A 26739-nucleotide genomic window follows, 5' to 3' on the forward strand; every position below is an offset into this window, starting at 1 on the left:
ACCCTCCAGTAAGAGTGGAAGCTCTGAAGCTACTGGCCAGCTGAACATGAGCAGAACCCCAGTGTCTTCAGGTTTAATGTTCACTTACCAGGCCCCAGACTTTTGGCCTATTGAATTTTTCTAAAGGGGTCGGGGTCAAGGCCTTGAGAACAGGTTGAATTCATGGAATCAGAAAATAGTGCTGAAGAAAAATAAAGCAAAATGAAAATTGATCAGTCAATCAGTGGTATTTATGGAGTACTTCCTGAGAAGCAGCATGGCATAGTGGAAAGATCCCGGGTTTGCAAATCAGAGGTCGTGGGTTCTAATCCCAGCCCCGCCACTTGACTTTGGGCAAGTCACACATGAGACAACCTGATTACCTTGTATCTATCCCAATACTTAGAACAGTGCTTGGAATATAGCAAGCGCTTAACAAATACCATCATCATCATCATCATTATCACTGCAGGAAGGGCTTGAGAGAGCAATCAGTGATGTTTATTGAGCGCGTACTGTGCATGGACCACTGTACGAAGCACTTAGAAGAGTACAAAACAACAGAGTTGGTAGATATGTTCCCTGCCCACAGAGTTTACAGTCTAGAGAGATTAGGAGTAAAGTCACCTGGGAGGATTATGGTGCTGTTCATTCATTCATTCGAATTTATTGAGTACTTACTGTGTGCAAAGCACTGTACAGAGTGCTTGGGAGAGTATAGTTTAACAATAAACAGACACATCGCCTGCCCACAATGAGCTCATGGTGATGGGAATATTAGAAGTGAGAGTTTTCTGACGGAGTAGAAGAGGAGATGGCTCGTTCATTTTTAGGTAGATTGCCCATTGATTAAACTAAACCTGGCTCCCATCCAGCTGGTCTTTGCTATAATTTAGGGCTTTAGTTTTCTTGTCTTAATCTCTATCTTTGTTTTAATGTTTGTTCAATTTCTTGGTAGAAAATCACCTTTCCTGTGTTCTTTGTTTTTCTTCCTAGAATGATTGTACTCATCTTTTTGAGTGTTTCCTCAAATGTTTCCTCACCATCAAAACATTTTCACTTAGGGCTTTCCTTAAAAAGCCTAGAAATTGATATCTTTACTCCATGTGCTAAGAGCACTTGTATTTTCTGATCATATATTGGTTGTGTTTCTGGTGGGTTTGATTCCCTTATATCAGAACTCCATCTGTTGTTTCTTATCCTGAAAGATCTTTTTTATACCATGTGGTCTTCATATGCACTAGGCATTTTCTTTTTGCATGTCAGAACTTTCTGGCAAATTTTTTCTTTGCAGTTAATGAGCATGTATCTCATAATGGTGCTGCTTTATCAGAAATTAAGTGTTAAATGATAAAAATGGATCCTGGAAACTTTAGGAGTTGCACCAGCAATGCCCACAAATATCCAGTTCAATAAAAATGATATGGAAATATAAGAGATCTGAAAATATGAGAACTTGATTTGAGGCCTTTTTTCTTTCTTCACAAAGTGTTGTCTTTTAAAATCTGGATTGTGAATGAAATTAAGGGATTTTTGATACGTTCATACTATTTCAGTATTCTGTTTATTATTTTGAGACCTGAAATTTTCACTCATTTAAATGTAGTGTAGGTTCTGTGCCCTGAAATTATTTTCTCTACCAACCATTGGTGTGATAGTGGGGTTGTGGCGAGAAGAAGCAAATTATGAAATCACAAAGGCCACCTCCTTTAGGGCATTTACAAATGACACTAATACATCACTTTCAATTTATCAGTGTCAATAAGGAGAACCATGATTCAACGGGTGTGATGATTCCGTTTTCCCTGCCACTAGAGCCGGCCGTCCTTGGAAAGGTTGAGAGACTGGGTTGTAGGTGACTGAAGTCCTAAGGAAATGATCTCATGTTGTTTTTCACTCTGGGGATATAAAAAATTGTCTAGGGGTAGATATCCTGATGATTTTTTTTTTTGCCTATTACAAAATACACAGAAATGTGAGTGTTGGCAGTAATTGTTGTTTTAAAGTATCCCAGAAAGAGAACGGTAGCAGTTTTACATTGAGGGCGGAAGAAAAATTAGAGCATTGTGAGGCAGTTCAGTGCATTCTTGCCAACAGGGCACTTTGCTGAATAATCATTTTCCAAGCTCAAAGCATTGCCCTTACCAAGTCCCTTTAGGAAGAATGCTCATTTAATGCCGTTCATCTCTTTAACTCATTTGCATCAGCATGTCGTAGCATTAACTGATGATAATTTTATTAATCCTCTGTAGCATCTGTCGCCCCCAGTGTCTCATTTTTGACAGGTCAGAAGAAATTGATCCTGATTGGTTTTTATTTTCTAGGTCCCTGAGCCAAGGCAGCACCAATTCAAACATGCTTGATGTTCAGGGAGGGGCTCACAAAAAACGCGCTCGCCGCAGTTCCCTGCTCAATGCCAAGAAGCTTTACGAAGATGCCCAAATGGCCAGGAAAGTGAAACAATACCTCTCCAATCTGAACGTGGAGACTGACGAGGAAAGGTTTCAGATAATGTCGTTACAGTGTGAGCCCGCATATAGCACTTGTAAGTACATGTTTTTTGTATTCCTTTGGTTTTCCTGAAGTCTTGGCATTCCCCTTAACCAACGCTCCCCCCCCAAAAAAAAATAGAAGTCTTGTCTGTCAGACTGTACACTGATCCTATCGCTCTGAAGCGATGTGATTCTTTTGACTTTTCTGTAGTTGAAGAGCCTTGTTTATCTTGTTTGAAGGGAAAGGGATGCGAGTATCTTTGATCGTTTGATCTTAAAAAAAGGACAACTTTGAAAGATTGTGAAATCCATTGTCCTAAAAACACCAGGGCAAGTGACTCACTGGATTATGAACAGTTGCCAAAGAGAGCCCAGGCCATTGTCTTTCCCAAACCCAGAAGCAGCATGGCCTGGTGGATAGGGCACAGGCCTGGGAGTCAGAAGGACCTGAGTTCTAATCCTCCCTCTGCCACTTGTCTGCTGTGTGACCTTGGGCAAGTCACTTCACTTCTTTGTGAAATGGGGATTAAGACAGCCCCATGTGGGACAGGGGGCAGCTTCTATCTGCCCCGATGCTTAGTATAGTACATGGTAGATAGTAAGGAGTTAACAAATACCATTAGAAAAGAAAAAAAAAGCAGACTCCTGGGGTTGAAAAAGGTGAGCTAGAGAACTGGAGCAGAGTGACCTGCCACTGCACCCTCTTCTGCTTCCCCGTCCCTCTTTCTGGGGGATTGAAGCTGGGTCAGGAGCCTCTGGCAGCAGATGTGCTCTCACTATGGATGCATGCATGAATGACAAGTCCCACAGACACACAAGTCCAAGTGAGCCTCTGGGAACAAACACCCATGTCTCCCATGCACATCCGTCCTCTCCCCGTCAAAAATCAGATTGCCCATTTGGTCTGGTGTCTGGTGAGAAATGAGCCCAATTCCTCAGCCTGATTTAGATTGAGCCAGACTGGTCCCAAAGCTTCATTCGATGCAGGAATCTGGCCATTGGATTTCCACTCCTCTTCCACTGGATTTTGGAGCTGTTACCTTTATTTTTGTCATTTGTCTTTTAAATGACATCATTACATTAATTGGTCAAACTGTCGAACAACACACAAGACTTTGGTTTTGAAACAACCTAATATTAGACAGAATTAGGAAAACAGAAGCAACGAGGTTGAGAAACCCATTCAGATAAGAATGGAATTAAAAATTCAAATTTAAGGTTAACTGAGACCACAGTGGTTTTGACAGCTAAAAATGAAAGGTGCAGTGGGACTATAACCTGGAGAATTTAGCTTTTTTAAAAAGCAAGCCAGTAAATTCCAGGAGTGCCTAGCCTACCCAGCAGCTCAGGAAATTTGAGCCACCTTGAGTAAAAATGAGATCTTCCATATCCATATTAATAAGGGCATAACTGGATAAGGAATATTTTTATCTTTTTTTAAGCAAACTATTTTTTCATAAACATTTTCATTGGATGGTAATGCTAGGAAACTCCATCTGTTGAATGAATCAGAGTTGGTGTTTGGACTTTGATGATCTGATAACCGCAAAGCAGGGATTTGTTTTTGAAGGGAAAGCACCTAAGCTGGGGCTTTCCTAATAAAAGTAACCCAGTGGCCTTCAACCTGGAGGAAAAGCAGAAAATCAACTCTTTTGATTTGGATTTGGACCTAAACCTACAGACATATTCTGAGGTGGATGCTCTACATAATTTATTGAGAACCAATAAGCAATCTGAAGCAGATCCGTAAATGTGTTATGAGATCATCTTTTCATTCTCTTTAATAAATAATTGTGCCCAGGGCTCTTACCACTTATTTAGCCTATACTGTTTTCAACTGTATTAAAAATAGTCTGTTGAGTCTATCATGTGCCAAAACAACTCAATTTTAAAAATTCAGGAAAATCTTGTAAAGACTTGGGCAGAGATAGGAATAATTAGGTGATCAGATAGATCAGCATTTAGAGGGGAGGGTAGTTAGCTCACATTTGAGTTTTTCAACTGAAGATTTCATTGAACTTATTGGACTTTCTAGATGTGCCATCACTCCACCCTGCTCCAAAGTGGCAGGTGTCATTTGGTGACTGTGATTTCATAGTCCCCGGTTGTGGAGGTTGACAGGGGGTGGTATTTGAGAGGAGTGCAGGAGGATACTCTCCTGTTATTGAAACCACTAATCATCAGTCAATCAGCAGTATTTATTGAACGTTTACTCTGGGCAGAGCACCTTATTAAGTGCTTGGGAAAGTTCAGTACAATAGAGCTCCTTGCCCATAAGGAAGTTACATGACCGAGTAGGCAGTTTGCTCTTTTCTTCTTACTAGCTGGCAACTATGAAGGGCCCAGCATATTTAAAAAAAAAATGCAGACGTGTTTCTAGAGGTAAGCCATTAACGTTCTTATTGGCATTTGAAAGAAGTTATGGGAGTGTGGGGAGATGTAAATGAAGTTGAGAGTACAAGCTCTTAAGCAAAAGTCAAGTATGCCACCTAGTGAAAGTTCTAAAATGCTACCTGAAGGACATATTAGTTTTCTCTGTTCAGTGATGGTTGCGCTTTAAAGAGATCAGATAAACTTTTGTCTTCTTTTAGTTAACATTTGTAATAAACCTCACCAAGAAGTCCCAAAGCAGTTTTGTATGTTGATTTTCTTCGTGGTTTGAGAGTTGAGAGAGGGTAGACTTCATTGGGTGAAAAGAAATCCTATCCTTGAAAGTTCTTTCATGTTCAAAATGAAAGGAAGTTCATCCTGTTCTTCACCTATCAAGCATCTGCTTTAAGGTGCAAGCTACTATTTTTAAGTAGCTGTTTGTTGTCTTCAGTGGGAATGTAATAGTCTTGTAGAGTGCAAAATGATTTTTTCCTGTTTACCTGTAACAGTGACCAAAAATTTAAGTGAGAGAAGAACAGCAAAATCATCAGAAATGTCTCCAGTGCCCCTGAGATCAGTTGGCCAAACCACAAAAGTCCATCTGCATCAACAAAACAGAGTGAGCCAAGTGCTGCAAGTTCCAGCTGTTAATTTATACCCCATCCGGAAAAAAGGCCAAGGGAAAGACCATATTACATTTAGTGAGTACGAGTGGTTGATGGTTTTACTATCTCTGTTTCTGTGCCCTATTTTCTGAGGCTCTGTTGTGAGGAAAAATTACAAGTAAGAATTTCAGCTGTCTTCTGAAGTTCATTGTACATTTAAAAAAACCATTCTGCCTTATATTTTTTACTAGAGGGTTTACATGTTCTGGGAATTTTCCCAAGTCTCATTAGCCAGAAAAAACAAACTTAATACACATAAACCTTTTTATACCTGCCCAAGTGTGGAGGAGAAACATTTACAAATGAAGTAACAGCTCATTACTGATTTGCTGTGCTCATCATGAAACACATTTGTGTGAATAATTACAGAAATGAATCACGTGAAATGTAATATTTCAAGTTTGAGTATACCCTTATATGCCAATATGAGCATGTAAACAGCATATGTTTCAGAAAAATTAGTACGCTTGAGTTTTTTCATTTTTAATTTCCACACTTATGCTCAGACAAGACCCTTGGGAGTATAATTTACATTTAAAAAATTATGTATTTCTTTTCCCTATTCAAGTTTTTTTTAATTACTGATATGATTTAAGATGATATGGGAGGGAGTGTGGGTTAAAGAGCATAGGACTGGGAGTCAGGAAACATGAGTTCTATTCCTGACTCTACCACTTGCTTGCTGTGTTACCTTGGGCAAGACACCTAATATCTCTGTACCTTGCTTTCATCACCTATAACATGGGGATAAAATCCTTCCTTTTAGACTCCAAGCTCCATGTGGGTCGGGGACTGTGTGTGATCTGATTGTACTGCATCTACCCCAGTTTTTAGCATAGTGTATGGCACATAGTAAGTGCTTAATAAATATCACCTTTGTGATTCTGTTATGTAAATTACATTTATGTTAACAAATGAAAGATTACAATTTTGGGCAGACTTTTCATTCCTGCTTTAGCCACCTCTGGCCTCAGAGGAGAGGCACAAGGGCTTGATCGAACTGATAATAATAGTGATGATAATAATGTCATTTGTTTAGTGCTTACTATCAGCCAATCTGTTAGCTTCCATTTTAAACAATCATCATTAATCGTATTTATTGAGCGCTTACTGTGTGCAGAGCACTGTACTAAGTGCTTGGGAAGTACAAGGTGGCAACATATAGAGACAGTCCCTACCCAACAGTGGGCTCACAGTCTAAAAGGGGGAGACAGAGAACAAAACCAAACATACTAACAAAATAAAATAACTATAATAGATATGTACAAGTAAAATAAATAAATAAATAAATAGAGTAATAAATATGTACAAGCATATATACATATAATACATATGTACATATGTACATATACACATATAATGTATATATATATTGTATATATATACAATACTGAATATACCAAGAGAACTCATATGACATCTAAAACTTTACCATTTCCTTTTTGGATAGGGTTTTTTTGTTTTGTTTTTGCTAGGTTCTGCTGAGCTTGAAGGACAAGCCTTGTTTCCTTTGGATAATCTGTGCTCTCCTCACTTGGATTCAAATAAAAATGATTTTAGCTTTAGGCAAGAGTGAGCAGATATGATTCTCTCAGATGCAAACAACTGCTACGAAAAGCAGAGCAATTTGAGTACCTTAGATCTCTAAGGAAAGACTTAGAGAAACTGAATGCATTGGAGGGGATTAATCCAGTTTTTCCTCAGTAGTTTCCATCTTTAGTTCCACATGATTTTAAAAATATGTCTAATTGCTGAGAACTTCTTGGGTGCAGTTGTTTACAAGTCTCTTGGGAATAGAAAAGAGAATTGTGTTCAGAGAGGTGTAAAAGATGAATATATGCATATCTGCTACCTTAGGTCCACAAGTGGCAAAGAACCCCAAAGTTGAAATTTGGCAATGCAAAATGGAAGGCCTCTATATTTCTAAAGGAAGGTCTTCTTCAGGAAACTATGAGGGTGACTTTTCTTCCAAAATTTGCCCTTTCTCCTGCTTTGAGACCACTTTACTCTCACCCAGTCCTGCTGCTTGTGTTGATGTGCTGTGGGTACGTGGTCATCTAGGAAAGCGAAGGTGTGAGCATCTTGAAACCCTAAAAGTTATTTTTCTTCAGAGAGTAGGGCTTCATGCAAAGATATCCAGTTTAAATAATGCTGACTTAGGACTGAAGCCTAAATTCCATCAGGGAAAGTCAAGTAAATTCCTTTACCACTCCAACAAATGGACAGGTAGCAGAAAAAAGTGCTGTATAATTTCTTTGATGCTGGAAATCTTTTTGAGAGGTTCTGGTACCAATGTGTTTGGGGACAGGAATAGAATTCTGGCTGTACCTTACCGGACCTGTTGATGAGAAGAGGGAACATTTTCAGGCAGTGTTTCAAACAAACTGCTACTTTTCTTTACATTCACCGTTCTTTTTGCTGTTTACTTTTTTCCCGTTGCGTAAATTTAGGGCTCATGAAAGGGGCTGGACAGGCAGCCTTACAGTCTCTTCCATTTCCCCACAGAACAGATACAGTCCAGGTAGTGTAGCCCAGGTAGTGCCAATGCCACCTCCCCCTCACCCCCTACCCCTCCACCCACCCTCCCCAGCCCTACCCACCTGCCTAAACCCTGTGCTGGAGAGGTCTCCTATAGGCGAAAGAGGATAGCTTTGTCCTTGCCAATGGAATCCAGGGTTTCTGGTAGATTACCAATAAGGGGTCGGTTGAGGTGGTGTTACTTTATTTTTGTCTTTTTGAGGACCAGAGGGTGCCATGCTCAGACTACAAAATTCATTTCCCTGGGGGTCACCCGAATAAAATTTGGTAAGTTCATACCTGATCCGGTTTGGATATGAAGTGGGTAACTAGAGGTGAAAATCTCTTGTTTCCCATTATCAAGCCCCTGAATCATTCAGTGAACAATGCTTGGCATATAGTAAGTGCTTAACAAATACCATAATTATTACTCAACCCCCCTATACCATTTGCACATCTCAGTTGACACCTCTCTGCCCCCCCAGCCACTGTGCACATGACTTGTTTTCTACTGTAACTCAGATACAAGACAAAAGCACCATCTTTAGCAATAACCCTTGTCCTTCTGAACTTGCTTTAGGCACCAGTTCCCAAAAGCTTCAAGGAACTTCTGAAGAAGTGATCAACAAAAAAACAGCCGAAGACACGATATCAGTGGCCTCATCTTTGCATTCTAGTCCTCCTGCATCCCCTCAAGGCTCTCCCCGCAAAGGTACCATGTGGCATGATCTATTAAGCATTACAATAGTTTACAATTGTAGACACCATTCTGGATAGGTAGTGGGTGAAATTTTAGTAATTGTTGAAACCGAACTTTAATTAATTAATTCATTCAATCATATTTATTGAGCACTTACTGTGTGCAGAGCACGGTACTAAGTGCTTGGGAAGTACAAATCGGCAACATATGGAGACAGTCCCTACCCAACAACGGGCTAACTTGTGAGGAGATTTGTGTTATCTGATGATCATTACTGGCCTCTGAGCGATCCAGGTTTAGGTTATTCTCCAGTTGCATGAAGCAGCATGGCTCAGTGGAAAGAGCCCGGGCTTTGGAGTCAGTGGTCGTGGGTTCAAATCCCGGCTCTGCCGATTGTCAGCTGTGTGACCTTGGGCAAGTCACTTAACTTCTCTGGGCCTCAGTTCCCTCATCTGTAAAATGGGGGTTGACTGTGAGCCCCCCATGGGACAACCTGGTCACCTTGTATCCCCCTAGTGCTTAGAACAGTGCTTTGCACATAGTAAGTGCTTAATAAATGCCATTATTATTATTATTATTATTATTATTATTATTATGAAGGGTGGCTTTGACCAATGTTTCATGGGGTAGATGCCGTATGCATTGTGTCACGTACATGTTACATTTATGCCTATGTGTTTACCCATGTCTGTGTTACGCATTCCAGCATTTCATGTTATGGGTATCATATTTTTCAATATTATGTGTTTATTTTAAGTGCTTAGTACAGTGCTGTGCACACTGTAAGCACTCAGTAAATACCATTGATTGATATTTCATGGTAAGGTTCGGAGCCAGGCATATTCCATAAATAGTCTGTTAATCAGTGGTGCTTTTTGAGGGCTTTTCTGAGGTTTTTGAGTGCACAGCACTGTACTGAATGTTGGAAGAATACAATAGAAGCCAAACTAATCATTTTTAAGAGTTCTTTCCAGCTATTTTGTGAAGCTAAGTAAGGGTGGCCCTTCCAACTTAACCAATTGCTGAATTTTCAGTGCACTGCCTTGGTCAATGTTTTGTGTGTGTGGGTATGCTTGAAAGAACACTCCCCCCCTCATGTTTCATGAGTAAATCTCCAGGATCAGCTCTTAATCCTGCCAGTTGAAGCAGGGAAATTTTGAATGTCATCTTTACCCGGAGTGTTGGAAGAGTAGGTTCTTACCTCTTGACACTTTGTTCCAAGGGGAAATTTTTTTATTGATAGTAGCAGGACCGGAGGAGAATTTATTACCACCAGATTGTAATTGCGAACAGGCTATGTGTATGTGAAACGTTTGTGTGTGGCCATGTTCCTGGAAATTACTGCCAAATCTTATTCCAATGAGGTTTTCAAGAGGTTCTTTTCTTGGGCCTTTTTCATAGACATATGATTCCCATTAGCTTTCATCTGGTTCTCTAAGATTCTTTGTTTTATTTCTTTTGATGATTTCATTACTTCGACTTGCTTTTAACATTTTTTTTAGCACCAGCTTGTTTTGATCAAGGTAATCTGTTTCCCGTCTTGTGTGTGAGGCTGATGTCTCATTATGTAACTAAAGTTAGATATGCGATGCACAGATTAACTGGGAGTCCCTTGAATATTCACCCCGAAACCCAGCTGTTAAACGGTTTATGGAAAGTTATTAAATTTGCCACCTTAAAATGGCATTACTATTCTATAATTCAGTTCTAAAGCCACCTAGGTAAGTGTGGTGAATGTGGACGAATGAATTGACCAAGTTGGGTTTTTTTGCCTATTTTCTTTTAGTGGGCAATGTCAGATCTGATAATGGCAGCCAGATGAACCTTTCGGGGTTGTCTTCTCCGCTTACTAGTGATACCAGCTTCAAGAACAGTGGACAGCGCAGCTACGGAATAGGTGGGGCTTCCTTGCAAAAGAAAATCCTCCAGATCACTGGCAGAACAGCCAAAAGAGCAGAAAATAGCCCACAGAACCCTGAGGATGAGAGGGGCAAGACAAGCATTGGGAGCCCACCCAATAGCAGAATTCCAACCCCGCTTAGAAGATTGAGGAAAAGGGCTTTTTCCGAGGACAGACTAGCATCCAACAGTAAGGAAGATAGAGATCCATCTCAAGCCACAGAAAGACGCCAAAAGGAAGAGGATATTGAAGGAAAGATCAGGGAGGAACAAGGCAGTGAAATCTCCCATCCAAGTAGCCAACACAGCCGGAAAACACTAGGCTTATTGTGTCTGCCACGCAGACACAGACGGAAGACCATATAATGCACATCTTACTTTTATTTAAATTGTCCTATTAAAGTTAATATAGTGGTTGAATTCTTTAAATGTTCTATTCAGTGCCTTTTTTCAGTCAGTGGAGAAAGGCTGGTATCTGGCATTTCAAAGTATTTTTATGGTTGGCACCTAGCCAAATGCAGCAAACTAGTGTTGACTTCAAGGACCCTTATTTTATTGTAAATTTGTCTTATTGACCATAGGAGTTGATTTGAAATGGAATATTCTGTACCACCTCTTTTTTTCTAATGTGGATTCCAACTCTGTTTTGGGCAGCTTCTACATCTTCCTGCCATGCTGTATATTATTAGGTTAAGTTTTCAGGGCACAAACATCAAACTTAAAACATTTCATTCTAGCCAGCTAGCCAGACTCCTCCTTATTTGAAATATGTTGCCCTGAACCCTGTGTGAATAAGGGCATTCCCTATGTAGCTACTCCTACTACTTCAACATTTCCGGTAAAGGGATCGATCACTTTGTAGAGAGACTTGCTAAGGCTAAAAATATGCACTTTTTTTGGTTCAACTTTTCTACATGACCTATGGAAAATGCACACTACCTCAGCCTTTGGGTTCCACCTGGGCACAGATGCTACTGTGAAGAAATACTGAATAAGTTGTTTGAGAAATGGTAGCAGGATGGTCTGTTTTCCATGTCTAGCTCCAGCACTGACTTGTAGCAATTTCTTTCAGTGTGTAATAGATGGGAGTTTTTTCTAGCGATACTGGAAATTCCTACCTTCTCAGGGTTATTATGAAAGCAAGTATGCAAAGGTTCCTTGTGTTCTGTAAAACCTCACCTGATGGGATATGGAACTGTTTGAATCAATATCACAAAACATTCTGCATCCTGGAGCATCTTGGAGCTAGAGGACTTTTGATCCAGTTAGCCCAGAAAAGTCCACTTTCTGAAGAAACATGCTTAGACTCTTTCCTTCTTGTGTTTCAGTTCCTTTCTTTTAGGGGTTATTGATTTCTCTGGTAGCAAGATTTATTAGATCCCATCCTGGGATCAGTTATTTTATTTCATCATTTTCTGGACTTCAGAATGTTTTAATCTTCATAGTTGCTTTGGATTCCCTTCAGACTACCACCCCCCTCACACTTCCCTCCCCCCAAAAAGCTTTTTTTCCTTTAAAAAAAATTCTGCTCCGAGAACATCAATCTTTGGGTGATACCCTATTTGAATAGCCATTCCAAATGCAGAAGGGATTGACTTCCCAGAACAGGTTCCTATTCTTACGACAACTGAGTTTCAGATAGTTCCCTCTTGGTCTACGTGTGGGATGGCCTGTGTTATGGGACCATATCAGAACTGCAGCTGGCCCTTCTGCTCCGAAGGGCGGCCTGCCTCCTTTTCTGACCAGGCTATGTGGGGAGACTGCACAAGCAAGGGACCTCGGTCGTTAACAGCTGTCCAGACCACAGGGAGCCCATCTGTCCGAATTTGGCCAGAACTCACCAGGCAGCAGGACTCCTCCCACCTCCCCTAAAACAGCACAAAGCCAACTGTGATCCTCCCTACCTGACCATCTTTCCCCGGCCCCCGAAAAACATACTTCAGCTGGCTGCAACAGGTTTTTTCTTATTACTAAAGTTTGTGGACTATCTGCATAAATGGTCACTCCATCCTGAGGGTTTGCGGCAAATCTGTGTACCAGAAAGAAATACCTTGCCTCAATCTATTTCCTGTGCACATCACAGATTGTTACATAGATGAGCATTTCTCTGTCCATCAAGCACTGGAAATGAAAAAGTATTTTTTGTGATTCAGTTGCTAAATATAAAATATTCTCCAAAGAGTCATCTGATTCCATTTTTATCAATTGATGAAGGTGGCAGACTTTTTCAATTCTTTTGAATCTTGAATGTTGCCTTTCATTTTGATGCCCACTGACTGCTGCAATGAAAAGCTCATCAAGAATATAGTTATGCATGTAAATTATAAGCAGAAATAATTTACAAGAATTTCTCTTAACCCCCCAATGATTCCAACTCTGTGGGCATATTGATTGTTTAATTGAAATGGAGTTTTGAGTGAGCTGAAAAACAATTACTATAGTTTCCTCTGATTGCTAAAATTGAGGTCAGTAGAGTGCAAGAGTTTTACCAAGATAGGAATTGAAATGAAATAACACATCTTTGGAAGGACTAAACCAGTTTTTGGAGCAAGGAAGAACATATGCTTTGCATTATTACTCCAGCAAATGCAGGTGCAGACACATGGACATGATAAATATTGTTCATGCAGAAGATTCATCTGGAAAGGATTATCTGTCATTCACCTGTCTTTCCAGCCACTCCTGCATGCATGAACAAGAGCTCCCTGTCAGGATGTGGAATCTTTGACTCAGTCAATGGTATTTATTGAGCATTTACCATATGCAGAGCACTGTACTTAGCACTTGGGAGAATAGAATACAACAGAGTTAGTAGACACATTCCCTGCCCAAATCTACATCTCCAGCCCAGATCTCTCTCCCTCTCTGCAGTCTCTCATTTCCTCCTGCCTTCAATCAATCAATCAATCAATCATATTTATTGAGCGCTTACTGTGTGCAGAGCACTGTACTAAGCGCTTGGGAAGTACAAGTTGGCAACATATAGAGACAGTCCCTACCCAACAGTGGGCTCACAGTCTAGAAGGGGGAGACAGAGAACTAAACCAAACATATTAACAAAATAAAATAAATAGAATATATATGTACAAGTAAAATAAATAAATAAATAGAGTAATAAATATGTACAAACATATATACATATATACAGGTGACAAGACATCTCTACTCAAGACATCTCAAGACATCTCTACTTGGGTGTCCTGCTGTCACCTCAAGCTTAACATGTCCAAAACAGAACTCCTTATCTTCCCACTCAGATCCTGTCCTCCCCCTGACTTTCCCATCACTGTAGACAGATTCACCATCTTTCCTTTCTCACCAGCCTGTAACCTTGGCATTATTCATGATCCTTCTCTCTCATTTACCCACATATTCAATCTTATCACTGTCGGTTCAACCTTCACAGCATTGCTAAAATCTGCCCTTCTTCTCCATCCAAACTGCTACTGTGTTAATCCAAGCACTTATCGCCACCTTGATTCCTATATCAACCTCCATGCTGACCTCCCTGCCACTTCAGTCTGCTGCCCAGATCATTTTTCTACAAAAACTTTCAGTCCATGTTTCTCCACTTCTCAAGAATCTCCAGTGGTTGCCCATCCACCTTGGCATCAAACAAAAGCTCTTTACCATCGGCTTTAAAGCACTCAATCACCTTGGCCAATCCTACCTCACCTCACCACTCTCCTACTACAACCCAGCCTGCATACTTTGCTCCTCTAATGGACCTTTGCTTCTCACTGGACCTTGATCTCATCTATCTCACTGTCAACCTCAGCCACATCCTGCCTGTGGCCCGGAATGCCCTCCCTCCTCGAATCTGACAATTACTCTCCCCACCTTCAAAGCCTTATTGAAAGCATATCTCCTCCAAGAAGCCTTCCTTGACTAAGCCTTCATTTCATTTTCTCTCACACCCTTCTGCATCACTCTTATTTGTACCCTTTATTCACCACCCCCCTCAGCCCCAAGGCATGTATCTATATATCTGTAATTTATTTATTTACATTAGTGTGTGTCTCCCCTTCTAGACTGTAAGCTCTTTGTGGGCAGGGAATGTGTCATATTGCTATATTGTACTCTCCCAAGTGCTTAGTACAATGATCTGCACACTGTAAGCACTCAGTATAAAACTGACTGATGGACTGACTGCCCATCATGAGCTTACAGTCGATTAGGTCAATCAATCAGTAGTACTTATTGAGTCCTTGCCATATGCAGAGTACTGTACTAAGAGCTTGGGAGAATACAGTACAACAGAGTTGGTAGACACGTTCCCTGCCCATGAGCTTACAGTCTAGAAGAATACCAAGCACAGCTCTTTTTCTCTGGTCAACTACTCCAGTGTTATTCACAGGTTTGGAACAGTAATGGTTCCAATCAATGGTTCATGGGGTTTTTCCATATTCTTGATGATGAAACTGGAATCATTGTTGCTGTGTATGCTCTTTGACCATAAAGAGGGACAGGTGGAGACAAGGACTTGGTGGGCTGCAGCAAAAAGCCTACACCCTCAGAAGGGTGGCCCATCAGGCAACCTCTTACCTCATCCTCCTCAACAGCACCTCCCCTGAGGCTGCAGCTCCAGGCCGAAAATGTTGGGGAAATTGCTGAAGGGAGGAAGAGAATTGGGCTCACAGGACTAATCCCAGGCACTCACCACTGTAGTAGTACTAGTAGCAGTAATTGGGCACCTACTGTGTGCAGAACACTGTGGGAGGTTTGTACCATTTTGAAAAATGGTATTTGTTAAGCCTTTCCTATGTGCCAGGTACTATACTATGCCCTGGGGTAGGTACAACAGTGCCAGTGCTTAGAACAGTGCTTGGCACATAGAAAACACTTACCAAATACCATCATTATTATTACAAGCTAATCAGGTTGAACACATTCCGTGTTCCATATGGGACTCATGGCCTTATCTCCATTTTACAGATGAGGGAATTGAGACACAGAGAAGTGAAGCGACTTACCCAAAGGCATGCAGCAGATATATGGCACAGCTAGGATGAGAACCCAGGTCAGAAGGACTCCCAGGCCCTTGCTCTTTCCACTAGGCAACACTGTTTCTTGTGGTGGCCAAGAGTATAAGAATTCTGAGATACTTTAGACAGGTACTGCCAACCAGAAGAGTCAAAGATAGTGACCTGCAAAGTCTCTTGGTCTGAAGAAACCCAATTATTTAATTGAGGACCCCCTGGATACAATGCACTGTACTAAGTGCTTGGGAAAATCCAGCATAGGCAAGGGACTTGTTCCCTGTGTTTAAGAAGCTGCACTCTACTAAGGAGACTGCTGGAAGCAATATATAATTGAATACACACACACGAGTTAGTCTACAGTCATCTATTGGCCATGATTTTTTAAAAGAAAACATCATGAACTACCTTATTCTGTCGCCTGTTTTTTTTATAAACAGTATCTGTTAAGCATGTAGAAGCAGTGTGGCTCAGTGGAAAGAGCACGGGCTTTGGAGTCAGAGGTCATGAGTTCAAACCCTGGCTCCACCAATTGTCAGCTGTGTGACTTTGAGCAAGTCACTTAACTTCTCTGTGCCTCAGTGACCTCATCTGTCAAATGGGGATGAAGACTGTGAGTCCCCCGTGGGACAACCTGATCACCATGTAACCTCCCCAGCACTTAGAACAGTGCTTTGCGCATAGTAAGTGCTTAATAAATGCCATCATTATTATTATAATTTTTATGTACTATGTGTCAAGCACTCTTCTAAACAGTGGGGTAGATATGAGGTTATCAGGTAGGACATAGTCCCTGTCCCACATGGGACTGGATTTAATCCCCATTTTGCAGCTGAGGAAACTGAGCCACAGAGAAGTTAGTGACTTGCCCAAGGTCACACAGCAAGCAATTGGCAGAGCTGGTGTTAGAACCCAGGTCCTCTGATTCCCAGGCCCATGCTCTGTCCACTAAATCATGCTGCTCTTGCCTCTTTCCCCTTCCAAATATCAATCCACCCTAGGGTGCTGCAGTCTTTCCAGGGTTATGCTCACAAAAACACGCAATCCCCTTCATGCTGCTCCGATCCCTGATATTAACTATATGTTTAGAGAAGTGGAGCCTCCGTCTCTGCTAGTCAAGAGTCACAGTTTGCTACCTGGCAAGATCACATTCTATTATTAAAATGTATATGTTCTTAGCTCAAGGAGTAAAGATACCTATTTCCAGGGTCAGTAAGGAAAACTAAAAGTGAAAATCTTTTAACAGTGAGGAAACATGAGGAAACTCTCAAAAAGATGAAAAACAAGCAAAGAACAAAGGAAAGGTTCTTCTTTACCACTAAAATGAACAAAATTAAAACTAAGAGAGTAAGCTAGAGTTTTAATTTCCAGTGTTCTCCCTTCTTCTTGGACTGTAAACCCCAGGCAGAGCAAGGACTGTGATTGAACTAGCTTGTACCTACCCCAGTGCTTCGAACAGTGTTCAATACATAGTAAGGGCTTAACAAATACCACTTAAACAACAACAAAAAGACCTGCTGGGTGGTTTAGTTTAATTAATGGGTAATCCATCTAAAAATGAGCAGGCCACCTCCTCACTACTTCTTAATATTCCCATCCTCATCAATAGCACCGTAATCCTCCTTTACTCCCAATCCCTGTAGACTGTGAACTCCTTGAAAGCAGGAACATGTTTTGCAGCTCTCTTGTAATGTACTCTCCCAAGCACTTAGTACAATGCTCTGCCCATAGAAAGCACTCAATAAATACCTTTGATGGATGGATTGAGCTAGCTGGCTTTCTAAATGGTACTGGCCCTAATTATATCCTGGCAAAGCTTAGAAGCAGTGTGGCCAGGCCTGGGAATTAGAGGACCTGGCTTCTAATCCCAGCTGTGCACATGTCTGCTCTGTGACCTTGGGCAAGTCACTTAACTTCTGTACCTCAATTACCTCATCTGTAGAATGGGGATTAAGACTGTAGGTACATGGAACTGTATGCAACCTGATTATCTTATCTATCCCTGTGCTTAGTACAGTTCTGGGAACAGAGTAAGTGCCTAACAAATACCTTAAAAAAACCCTTCTATTAATAATAATGGTATTGGTGAAGAGCCTTTTTATGTTAATTAAACTAAGCGCCATGGCATGTACAGGATAATTGGACTGGACACAGTCCCTTTCCCACATGGGGCACATAGTCCAAGAGGCAGGGAATACAGGAATTTTTTCCCCAGTTTATAGATGAGGCAGCAGACTCAACGAGGCAGCAGCCCAGTGGCAGAGCAGGGTCTAGGATTCAGGTCTCCTTGCTCTTAATCCCATGTTATTTTCACCAAGGGATATGCACTTTAATATTCACAAGAGGTTGCATCGTCCAGGAAAACAATCTAGCTCCTCAATCGACTGATCATAGCTCTTTCAAGTGACACTACCCATTAAGATAGTCATGGAAGAAATCAGAAAGGTGAGATTTTTGGAGTTAGTTAATTCCTTCACCATCCAAAAAAAGTTGACAGAGATTTATTTCAGTGCATGGATGCTGTACTTGAATCAATGAATTCTGGGAATTCACTGTCTATTGGCACAGAGGGGAGGGACAAGCAAACCCAAAAGCAATGGGCATCATTAAAAATATTCACATTACTCAGAGCTGCATGGGCTCACTTTCAAAAAAAAAAAAAGTAAGTGCTCACTGTGTGCCAGGCACTGTCTAATCAGATTGGACACAGTCCATGTCCCACATGGTGCTCGCAGTTTTAATCACCATTTTACAGATGAGGTTACTGAGGCACAGAGAAATGAAGGGACTTGCCTGTGACTACACAGCAGACAAGTAGCAGAGCCAGGATTAGAACCCAGGTCCTTCTGAATCCCAGGCCTGTGCTCTGTCCATTAAGCCACCCTTCCTTCCCCTCCTATCTTCCCCCATCTCTCCACCCAGTTAAAAGAAATCCCCATCACACTAAAGTTTACAAAACACCAGCATTCATCCTAAAAATGTAAATTTTATGGCTGAAAAATAAAACCACCTCACCTCTTCTTTCTCCACGGGGAAGTGAGGGGGCATCCCTGTGATGGCTTTGAAGGCTTGGGGTACCCATCATTATGGGCAGGGAACATGTCTGCTAATTCTTTTGTACTCTCCCAGTGCTTAGTACAGTACTCTGCACATAGTAAGTGCTCAGTAAATTGACTGACCAAGTGATTGATTGTCAGTCCTATCTCCACAAGCAGAGTGACCTGATGGCTCTGCCAGTGGTGTGAGGACACATAGCCTATGGACCACATGGCCAATAAGTAGCTGAAAATGCCAATGGAAGCAAAATGAAATTGGATTTTAATTGATCTAATCCAAAACAAACTTTTTTATCTACTCATCGATAGTGCTCAGATCTTGAGAGGGCTGAATAGAGGTTGAAGAAAGAATCCCTGCCCTGAAGGAGCTTAACAATCTAGTGGGGAAAACCGATGCTAAAGTAACTTATATGTAGGAAAAAGAGAATGGAAAGGTGGGTGGTGTGGATGAGTAAATGCTTGAATAGTAGATTTTGTCAGTTAATACCTACAGAAGGGCACCATCAGACCTGCCCCTCTCAACTACCTATTCTAGTGGAGAACCAGATTAGTGTGCCCGATTAGTTGACTTTTGTCATTCACCTCACTGGGGCTGTATTTGTTGTTTCTATGGATTGCATTTCTTTACCACCTTGCCTCAGGAGCACAAAGGATTTCTGTTGGCATCTCCTTTCACATTAACCCATTTCTCTGACCCATCTGGAATGCACTTACCCAAAAGATCAGCTGCATGGAGGTCGATCAGCCCTAGAAAATAAAAAATTTTCAGCTTCTCTCTAGAAGTAATTCAGTGTAGCTGCCCCCAGCTTCTTGTGGTTCGGTTCTCCTAGACTCATTTCAGCCTGAAAAGCATTCCTCTTCTCTCCCCTAGGCTTCGCCCTTATACCATCCGTCAAGTCGGATAACTTCTCTGACTCGAGCCACAGTGAGATCTCCTCCAGGTCCAGCATCGTGAGTAACTGTTCTGTCGACTCCATGTCCGCAGCCCTGCAGGACGAGCGGGGCTATCCTCATGCTCCCAGTGCCCCGGACCCAACGGGCAATGCAGAGAGGAAAGACTATCCACCAGCGGCGGTGGACTGTGGCCACCACGGCCCTGGGTAAGCCCTGCCAACTCACCGTGGGGCAGGGGGAACGTCTGGGAGAACGTCAGCTTCACCTAGAGGAGAGGTCATGAGATTGCCTCCGAGGGCAAATAATGATATGGTGCAGGATGTGTAATACAGTAGCATAGCATGACACGTTTTCTTGTCAGACAGTGCTTAGCACAGTGCTTGATTCATGTAAGTGCTTAACAAATACCATAAGACGTATGCACCATCATTTCTTCTGGATTTACATTAGTGTCTCCAGAGAGCTCTGCACTGTCAAAAGAGTGTTTCCTAACGCCCTAACAAGCATTCTACAAATTCATATCATGGAAGAACCGAATGAACCGTGATCTAAGTTATCACATAGGTGAGATAGCTGTGTGGGAGCAGAAACTTTCCAGTTACTTAAATTTTCAGTTTTTCTCAATTACTAAAATCAGAATATTAAAGATTTCCTGACATAAAAATTTCTTATATAACAAAAGATACTTCATTTTAGAATCTCTGTAACAGGCTCAGGTATCAGGTATCAATTAAAATGAATAATTTTCCAGCATATCATTACCTAGAATAAAAATAATAACAATAATAATAATGATGATGACATTTGTTAAGCACTTACGATGTGCCAAGCACTGTTCTAAGCGCTGTGGGGGATACAAAGTAATCAGGTTGTCCCATGTGGGGCTCACAGTCTTAATCCCCATTTTCCAGGTGAGGGAACTGAGGCACAGAGAAGTTAAGTGACTTGCCCAAAGTCACACAGCTGATAAGTGGTGGAGCAGGGATTAGAACCCATGACCTCTGGCTCCCAAGCCCGTGCTTATTCCACTGAGCCACGCTGCTTCTCTAGTCATCCTTATTGTAAGGACTTTCAGGAAACATACTCGAGAGCTGTGAATGCTGATGTATTTTAAAGAAAAAGAAGAGTTAAACTAAAATGTAGTTAAATAATAGTGATGAAGTTTGGGCAGACTGAAAATGAAAACTGGAGACAAAAATAAACTGACATAAATTATTTTTTTTTAAGTGTAATGCTTTAGACATAGAAATTACACAGGTTTTCTGTTTTAAGTGTAATGCTTTAGACAGAAATTACACAGATTTTCTGTTTTCTGAAAACCCTTTTAATCAAAATTTTAGTTTCCTTAGGAAAAATTCTGATATCCTACTTTGCCATGTTCAAATCATTTTGGAAAGTTTTTGTTTGGGTACAAAATTAGGGAATACATGTAGGAAGGAAGTTTATAGGTCTATAGGCTGCTGCTCTTCTTCCCAAAATCTCAGCCAGAGAAGTCACATTCCCCTATCTCTAAGAGGCAATGAACAGCCCTCCAACTCCAGCACATATTCTGCCTTGTTATTTTGAGATATCAGAATATATGTGATTCTGGAAATCTAATTTGCAAAAGTGGAATTTTTGAATCGGGCTCCACAAGGGCACATTCAAAAACTTAATATTGATTTGTGTTTGAAAACTCTATTTCCTCATTTGAAATGATCCCACTGTTAAGTAGCTACTCAGTTATGGCCAAAGATGATGGTCCTCTTTTGACACAGATTCTTCACATAATACTACTACTTTAGATTTGTCCTCTTACCTTTGCTGTAAGATAGGGAGAGGAAGCTATCTTACACCTATTTGTCAGAGGAGGAAACTGAGACTTAGACATGTGGCTTTCTCTAGATCACACAGTAGGACTGTGGCAAAATTGGGATTAGGACCTGTATCTCCTGACCCCCAAGCTCCAATCTCTTTCCATTGGGCAGTGCTTTTTTTCCTGATTTAAACTCCAAGTGCTGGGGCTAATGGACTCCTCAAATGCCATATTCTGAATCTCCATTTTTTAAATACCTTGATTTATTCATTTATTCATGCAATTGTATTTAGGTGGGAAGTGGACACATAGAACAATAACAAAATTAACAATCTGAGGAAGCAGTGTTAAGCCAAGACGAGAAGCAGCATGGCCTAGTGGAAACAGCCCAGGCTGAAGGAGTGAAAGGACCTGGGCTTCTATCCTGGATCTGCCAATTGCTTGCTGTATAACCTTGGGCAATTCATTTAACATCTCTGTGCCTCAGTTTCCTCAACTGTTAAATGGGGATTAAATACCTCCTCATTAAACCATGAGCCCCACTGTGGGACAGGAACTGTGTCCAACCTGATTAATTATCAGCACTTAGAACAGTATTTGACATGGAGTAAGGCTCTCCATCACCTCGCCCCCTCCTACCTCACCTCCCTTCTCTCTTTCTACAGTCCAGCCCGCACCTTCCGCTCCTCTTCCTCTAACCTCCTCACTGTACCTCATTCTCGCCTGTCCCACCATCAACCCTCGGCCCACGTCCTCCCCCTGGCCTGGAATGCCCTCCCTCCGCACATCTGCCACGCTAGCTCTCTTCCTCCCTTCAAAGCCCGAGAGCTCACCTCCTCCAAGAGGCCTTCCCAGACTGAGCCCCCTTTTTCCTCTCCTCCTCCCCATCTCCCCCGCCCTACCTCCTTCCCCTCCCCACAGCACCTGTATATATGTTTGTGCAGATTTATTTCTCTATTTATTTTACTTGTACATACTTACTATTCTATTTATTTTGTTAATGTGCATTTAGCTTTAATTCTATTTGTTCTGATGACTTGACACCTGTCCACATGTTTTGTTGTCTGTCTCCCCCTTCCAGACTGTGAGCCCGTTGTTGGTAGGGACCATCTCTATATGTTGCCAACTTGTACTTCCCAAGCGCGTAGTACAGTGCTCTGCACACAGTAAGCACCACCTTTTAGTCCCTTTTAGTCAGTATTTCAATATTGATCTCTAGTTCTTATTTTAATGAACAAAATAAGTAATCGAAAAGGAAGAGGATTCACTCTTTCTGACTTTTGTTTTACTTCGTAACATCTTCTGAACGTTACTTTGGGCATTCTGCTCTAAGAAATATTTAACCCACTACATTTCCCTTCAGATTGTTCTAACTGTGGACAGTGTGGTGGTCTTAAAATAGGCATCATTCTCCCATAACCCCAGAATTGGCTTCCCATTGAGCATGTGTTTGTGTCTCCCATGTTAGGTGGTCCCTCTCCAGGCCTCCCACACTGCGAGGCTTGGCTGTTGTGCCTTCCATGAGCAATGAAGAGATTTCCCACGAACACATCACCATAGAAGCTGCCGACAGCGGGCGGGGAAGCTGGACTTCGTGCTCCAGTAGCTCTCACGACAACTTCCAGAACCTTCAGAACCAGAAGAGCTGGGATCTCTTGAACGCCTACCGTCACACGCACTTAGATGGCCCCATTGCCGAGGTGGAACCCTCCAACTGTTGCACTGAAGATCCCCGTCTGTCTCCTGGAGGCTCTTCCCGAACAAACCGGAAGCCCAGAGACGGGGAGGTGCTTGATCAGTCCCGGCAGAGCTGGGCATCCTCAAGCTCCCTGTCGGACACGTACGAGACGAATTACGGGACGATTAAACGGAAAGCATTGGAGAACTCGACAGCGGAGCGGCCGGAAGGTCTGAACTCTAAATTGGGGATTGAGGCTGTTTATAAAACCGTTACTTCAAGCACAGAAAAGGGCTTGATAGGTAAGTCGAGCTGGGGAAGGGGTCTTAATCCATTTGGCAGTTCGATGCAATTTGAACATGACAGCAGATCCTAGGGCTTGGAGGGGTTCAACCCAGTTTACATGTGTTTGCCATTAAATATGTGTTGAGCTGCTGTGGCTTTCTAATTTGGGAGCTGGGTGGGAGGAGGGCCAGGGTTTGTAATGCTCTGTAACAGGAAGCATTTTGCTGCTCTGAGATGCAAAAGGCAATGCCTCCCAATTTTTCCCTGAAGGAACTTGTGGATCCTCTCTGCATTTTCCCATTTTGCTCAAGTTATCTACCTCGAGTTCCCCTCACTCAGGACTCTTCCCAGAGTTTGGAGAATTGGACGTGGCTACCCCCAGCATCTCCCAATGAAAGTTTGGAGGATTTTGAAGGAGGGAAGTGCGAAGTGTCTGTTGTCTCTCCTGAGGTTGAAGCCAGAACCTCCAATGTCCCATGGGCCCAGAGAATGAGGAAAATGGGCACACATTTCCTTCCCTCTATTGCTTTCTGTGCTTCTCCTTGACCCCCAGGCTAGATGTGTTTGTAGTTGGTGGAAAAATTCCTTCCCTCTCCCCACCCTCCACTCCTCCACCCCTCACAAAATATTGCCAGAGGGCAGAACCTTTATAGACCCTGGGATCAGGCCTATAAATCCTGCAAAGGAGGCTGAGAAGCCTAAACAAAAGGAGATTTTTTTTTTTAAGAAAGCAGTTTGCTCCAATTGGAGGAGTCTCTTTTTGCTAAAAACCACTTAATTACTACTACCCAGGAAGTTGGAAGGACAACTGTTTGATGTCACTTTAGAAGAACCATGCTATCAACAGGGCAACCATCTTGGACTCTATATGAGTCTTTTTGGCCCCTTAAGAAAAAAAGTCTACCTCTTCCCTCCAACTCCCACTCCTTGGCATTCCGCCCTAAATCTGCTGTGTAATCTTTACCAACTCATTTTCTTGCTACTTGGCTGTGGGACTCATTCCCATAGCATGTGAGTGTCCCTCTCTCTTTCCCCACTTCTTCCCTCTTTAGAGTGCAGTCTTGCTTGGATTTCATGCATTTCTCTGCATGCAAAATGAGGACATCTATAATTAGTGAACCTAATAATAATCATCTTCTTTGTTAAGTGCTTACTGTGAGCCAGGCACTGTATTAAGCACTGGGGTAGGTACAAGATAATCAGGTCCGACACAATCCATGTCCCACGTGTGGCTCACGCTCTTAATCCCCATTTTGTAGATAAGGTAACTGAGCCTCAGAGAAATTGTGACTTGTCCAAGGTCAGACAGCCGACGCGTGGCGAAGCCTTGCCTATTGTTTGCCCCATATCAGTTCCCTATTCCACAGTGGGTTTTCTGCTGCTGTCCATTCTCCCCACACATCCAGCCCAGCTGGTCTGAGGTGAGCAGAGCTTTCCGATTAGGAGACCGACTGTGTTCAAGGATTCTGTTATTTGTGATCCTGGCCTGCCACTTGATGCAAAGCAATCATGCCACCCTCGTTCTGCTGGCCACGATACATAAGAATTATGGTACTTGTTAAGCACTTACTATATGCCAAGCACTGTTCTAAGCACTGGGATAGAAGCAAGTCAATCAGGTTGGACTCAGTCTCTGTCCTATACGGGGCTTACACTCTAAACTCCTCACCCTCGGCTTCAAGGCTCTCCATCACCTCGCACCCTCCTACCTCACCTTCCTTCTCTCCTTCTACAGCCCAGCCCGCACCCTCCGCTCCTCTGCCACTAACCTCCTCACCGTGCCTCGTTCTCGCCTGTCCCGCCATCGACCCCCAGCCCACGTCATCCCCCTGGCCTGGAATGCCCTCCCTCCCCACATCCGCCAAGCTAGCTCTCTTCCTCCCTTCAAGGCCCTACTGAGAGCTCACCTCCTCCAGGTGGCCTTCCCAGACTGAGCCCCTTCCTTCCTCTCCCCCTCCTCCCTTACCTCCTTCCCTTCCCCACAGCACCTGTATATATGTATATATGTTTGTACGTATTTATTACTCTATTTATTTTACTTGTACATATCTATTCTATTTATTTTATTTTGTTAATATGTTTTGTTTTGTTCTGTCTCCCCCTTCTAGACTGTGAGCCCACTGTTGGGTAGGAACCGTCTCTATATGTTGACAACTTGTACTTCCCAAGCACTTAGTACAGTGCTCTGCAAACAGTAAATGTTCAATAAATACGATTGATTGATTGATTGATCAATCCCCATTTTATAGATGAGGTAACTGAGGCCCAGAGAAGTTAAGGGGCTTGCCCAGGGTCACACAGCAGACATGTGATGGAGCTGGAATTAGAACCCAGGTCCTTCTGACTCCCAGGCCTGTGTTCTAACCACTGGGTGATACATCCATAAGCGGGCACATGTTGCAAATTGTTAACCAAAGGAAATAGAATTGGCGAGTGGAACTGTATTTTCACTCAGCTACCATGGGGGAAGGTCTTCCATGGGAGCAGGTTCAGGGGCCCAAGATTAGGGAAAGAAAAGGAAAGAAAGAAAAACTAAGAGCCAGGGAAGCAGACTGGGAGGGGGAGGCACCCACGCTCACCCAGATGAGTTTGCCTCAGGTAACAGGAGCAGGAGAGGGACAATGGAGGCTTGCCCCTCTCCCAACTCTGTAATCCAACTCGTGTGGGGCTGCTGCTGCTCCCCACGAAGTCCTCAGTCAATCGTACTTATTGAGTGCTTACTGTGTGTACAGCAGTGTACTAAGGACTTGGGAGAGTATGCTATAACAATAAGCAGGCACATTCCCTTGCCCACAATGAGCTTACAGTCTAGAGAAGTCCAGCATGGGGGCTGCAAGCAGCATGACCCCAAGACCCTCTGGAGAACAGTTGCTCTGGGGCAAGACCTAGGAACTGGGCACCCTGATAGGTGGGGTGGGTGGGTGGGTGGTTGGCGGGAGAAAGGGCTCACAGCCCACAAATCATGAATTAGACATGCCTTTTGCTGAGAATGTTGCCAAGTGCAGCAGAAGGAACTGCTCCAGAAGCTGGATATGGCACTGGGGTGGGTCCAGGTCTCTGAAATATGTTTAAGATGGGGCAGAACTATAGCTCTATAGAACTTCAGTCCATCTTAAGCCTGGTACTATGTCAACATGCTCCCAAGAGATATGCTAGCTTCCCTGATTTGATTTTCTACTTCCTGATCTATCACTTCTTGTGAGAAGCAGCATAGCCTAGTGGAAAGAGGATGGGCCTGGGAGTGAGGACCTGGGTTCTAATCCAGCCTCTGCCACTTACCTGCTGCGAGACCCTGGGCAAATCATTTCACTTTTCTATGTCTTGGTTCCCTCAACTGCAAAATGGAGATTCAGTACCTGTTCTTCTTCCTACTTAGACTGTGGAGCCCCATGTGAGGCCTAATGATCATGTGTCTACTCCAGTGCTTAGT

At 42.5% G+C, this 26739-nt stretch overlaps 1 protein-coding gene across 6 annotated transcripts in view; it reads left to right on the forward strand.

Moving 5' to 3' along the window:
* The window catches only part of RAPGEF6 (Rap guanine nucleotide exchange factor 6), a 295383-nt gene that overhangs the window by 259781 nt on the left and 8863 nt on the right, over positions 1-26739 (forward strand). For 3 of the 6 annotated variants that reach the window (XM_038740784.1, XM_038740785.1, XM_038740788.1), the window contains 6 exons: positions 2304-2524; positions 5351-5542; positions 8604-8735; positions 10510-10620; positions 19529-19757; positions 22815-23326. In XM_038740784.1, the coding sequence (XP_038596712.1) occupies positions 2304-2524; positions 5351-5542; positions 8604-8735; positions 10510-10620; positions 19529-19757; positions 22815-23326 (1397 nt within the window). Of the gene's footprint in view, positions 1-2303; positions 2525-5350; positions 5543-8603; positions 8736-10509; positions 11012-19528; positions 19758-22814; positions 23327-26739 lie in introns of those variants that run through there. The other 3 variants (XM_038740786.1, XM_038740787.1, XM_038740790.1) reach the window with 2 other exon arrangements.

The sequence above is a fragment of the Tachyglossus aculeatus genome, chromosome X1 (assembly GCF_015852505.1).
Source record: "Tachyglossus aculeatus isolate mTacAcu1 chromosome X1, mTacAcu1.pri, whole genome shotgun sequence".
Taxonomy (NCBI): Eukaryota; Metazoa; Chordata; class Mammalia; order Monotremata; family Tachyglossidae; genus Tachyglossus; species Tachyglossus aculeatus.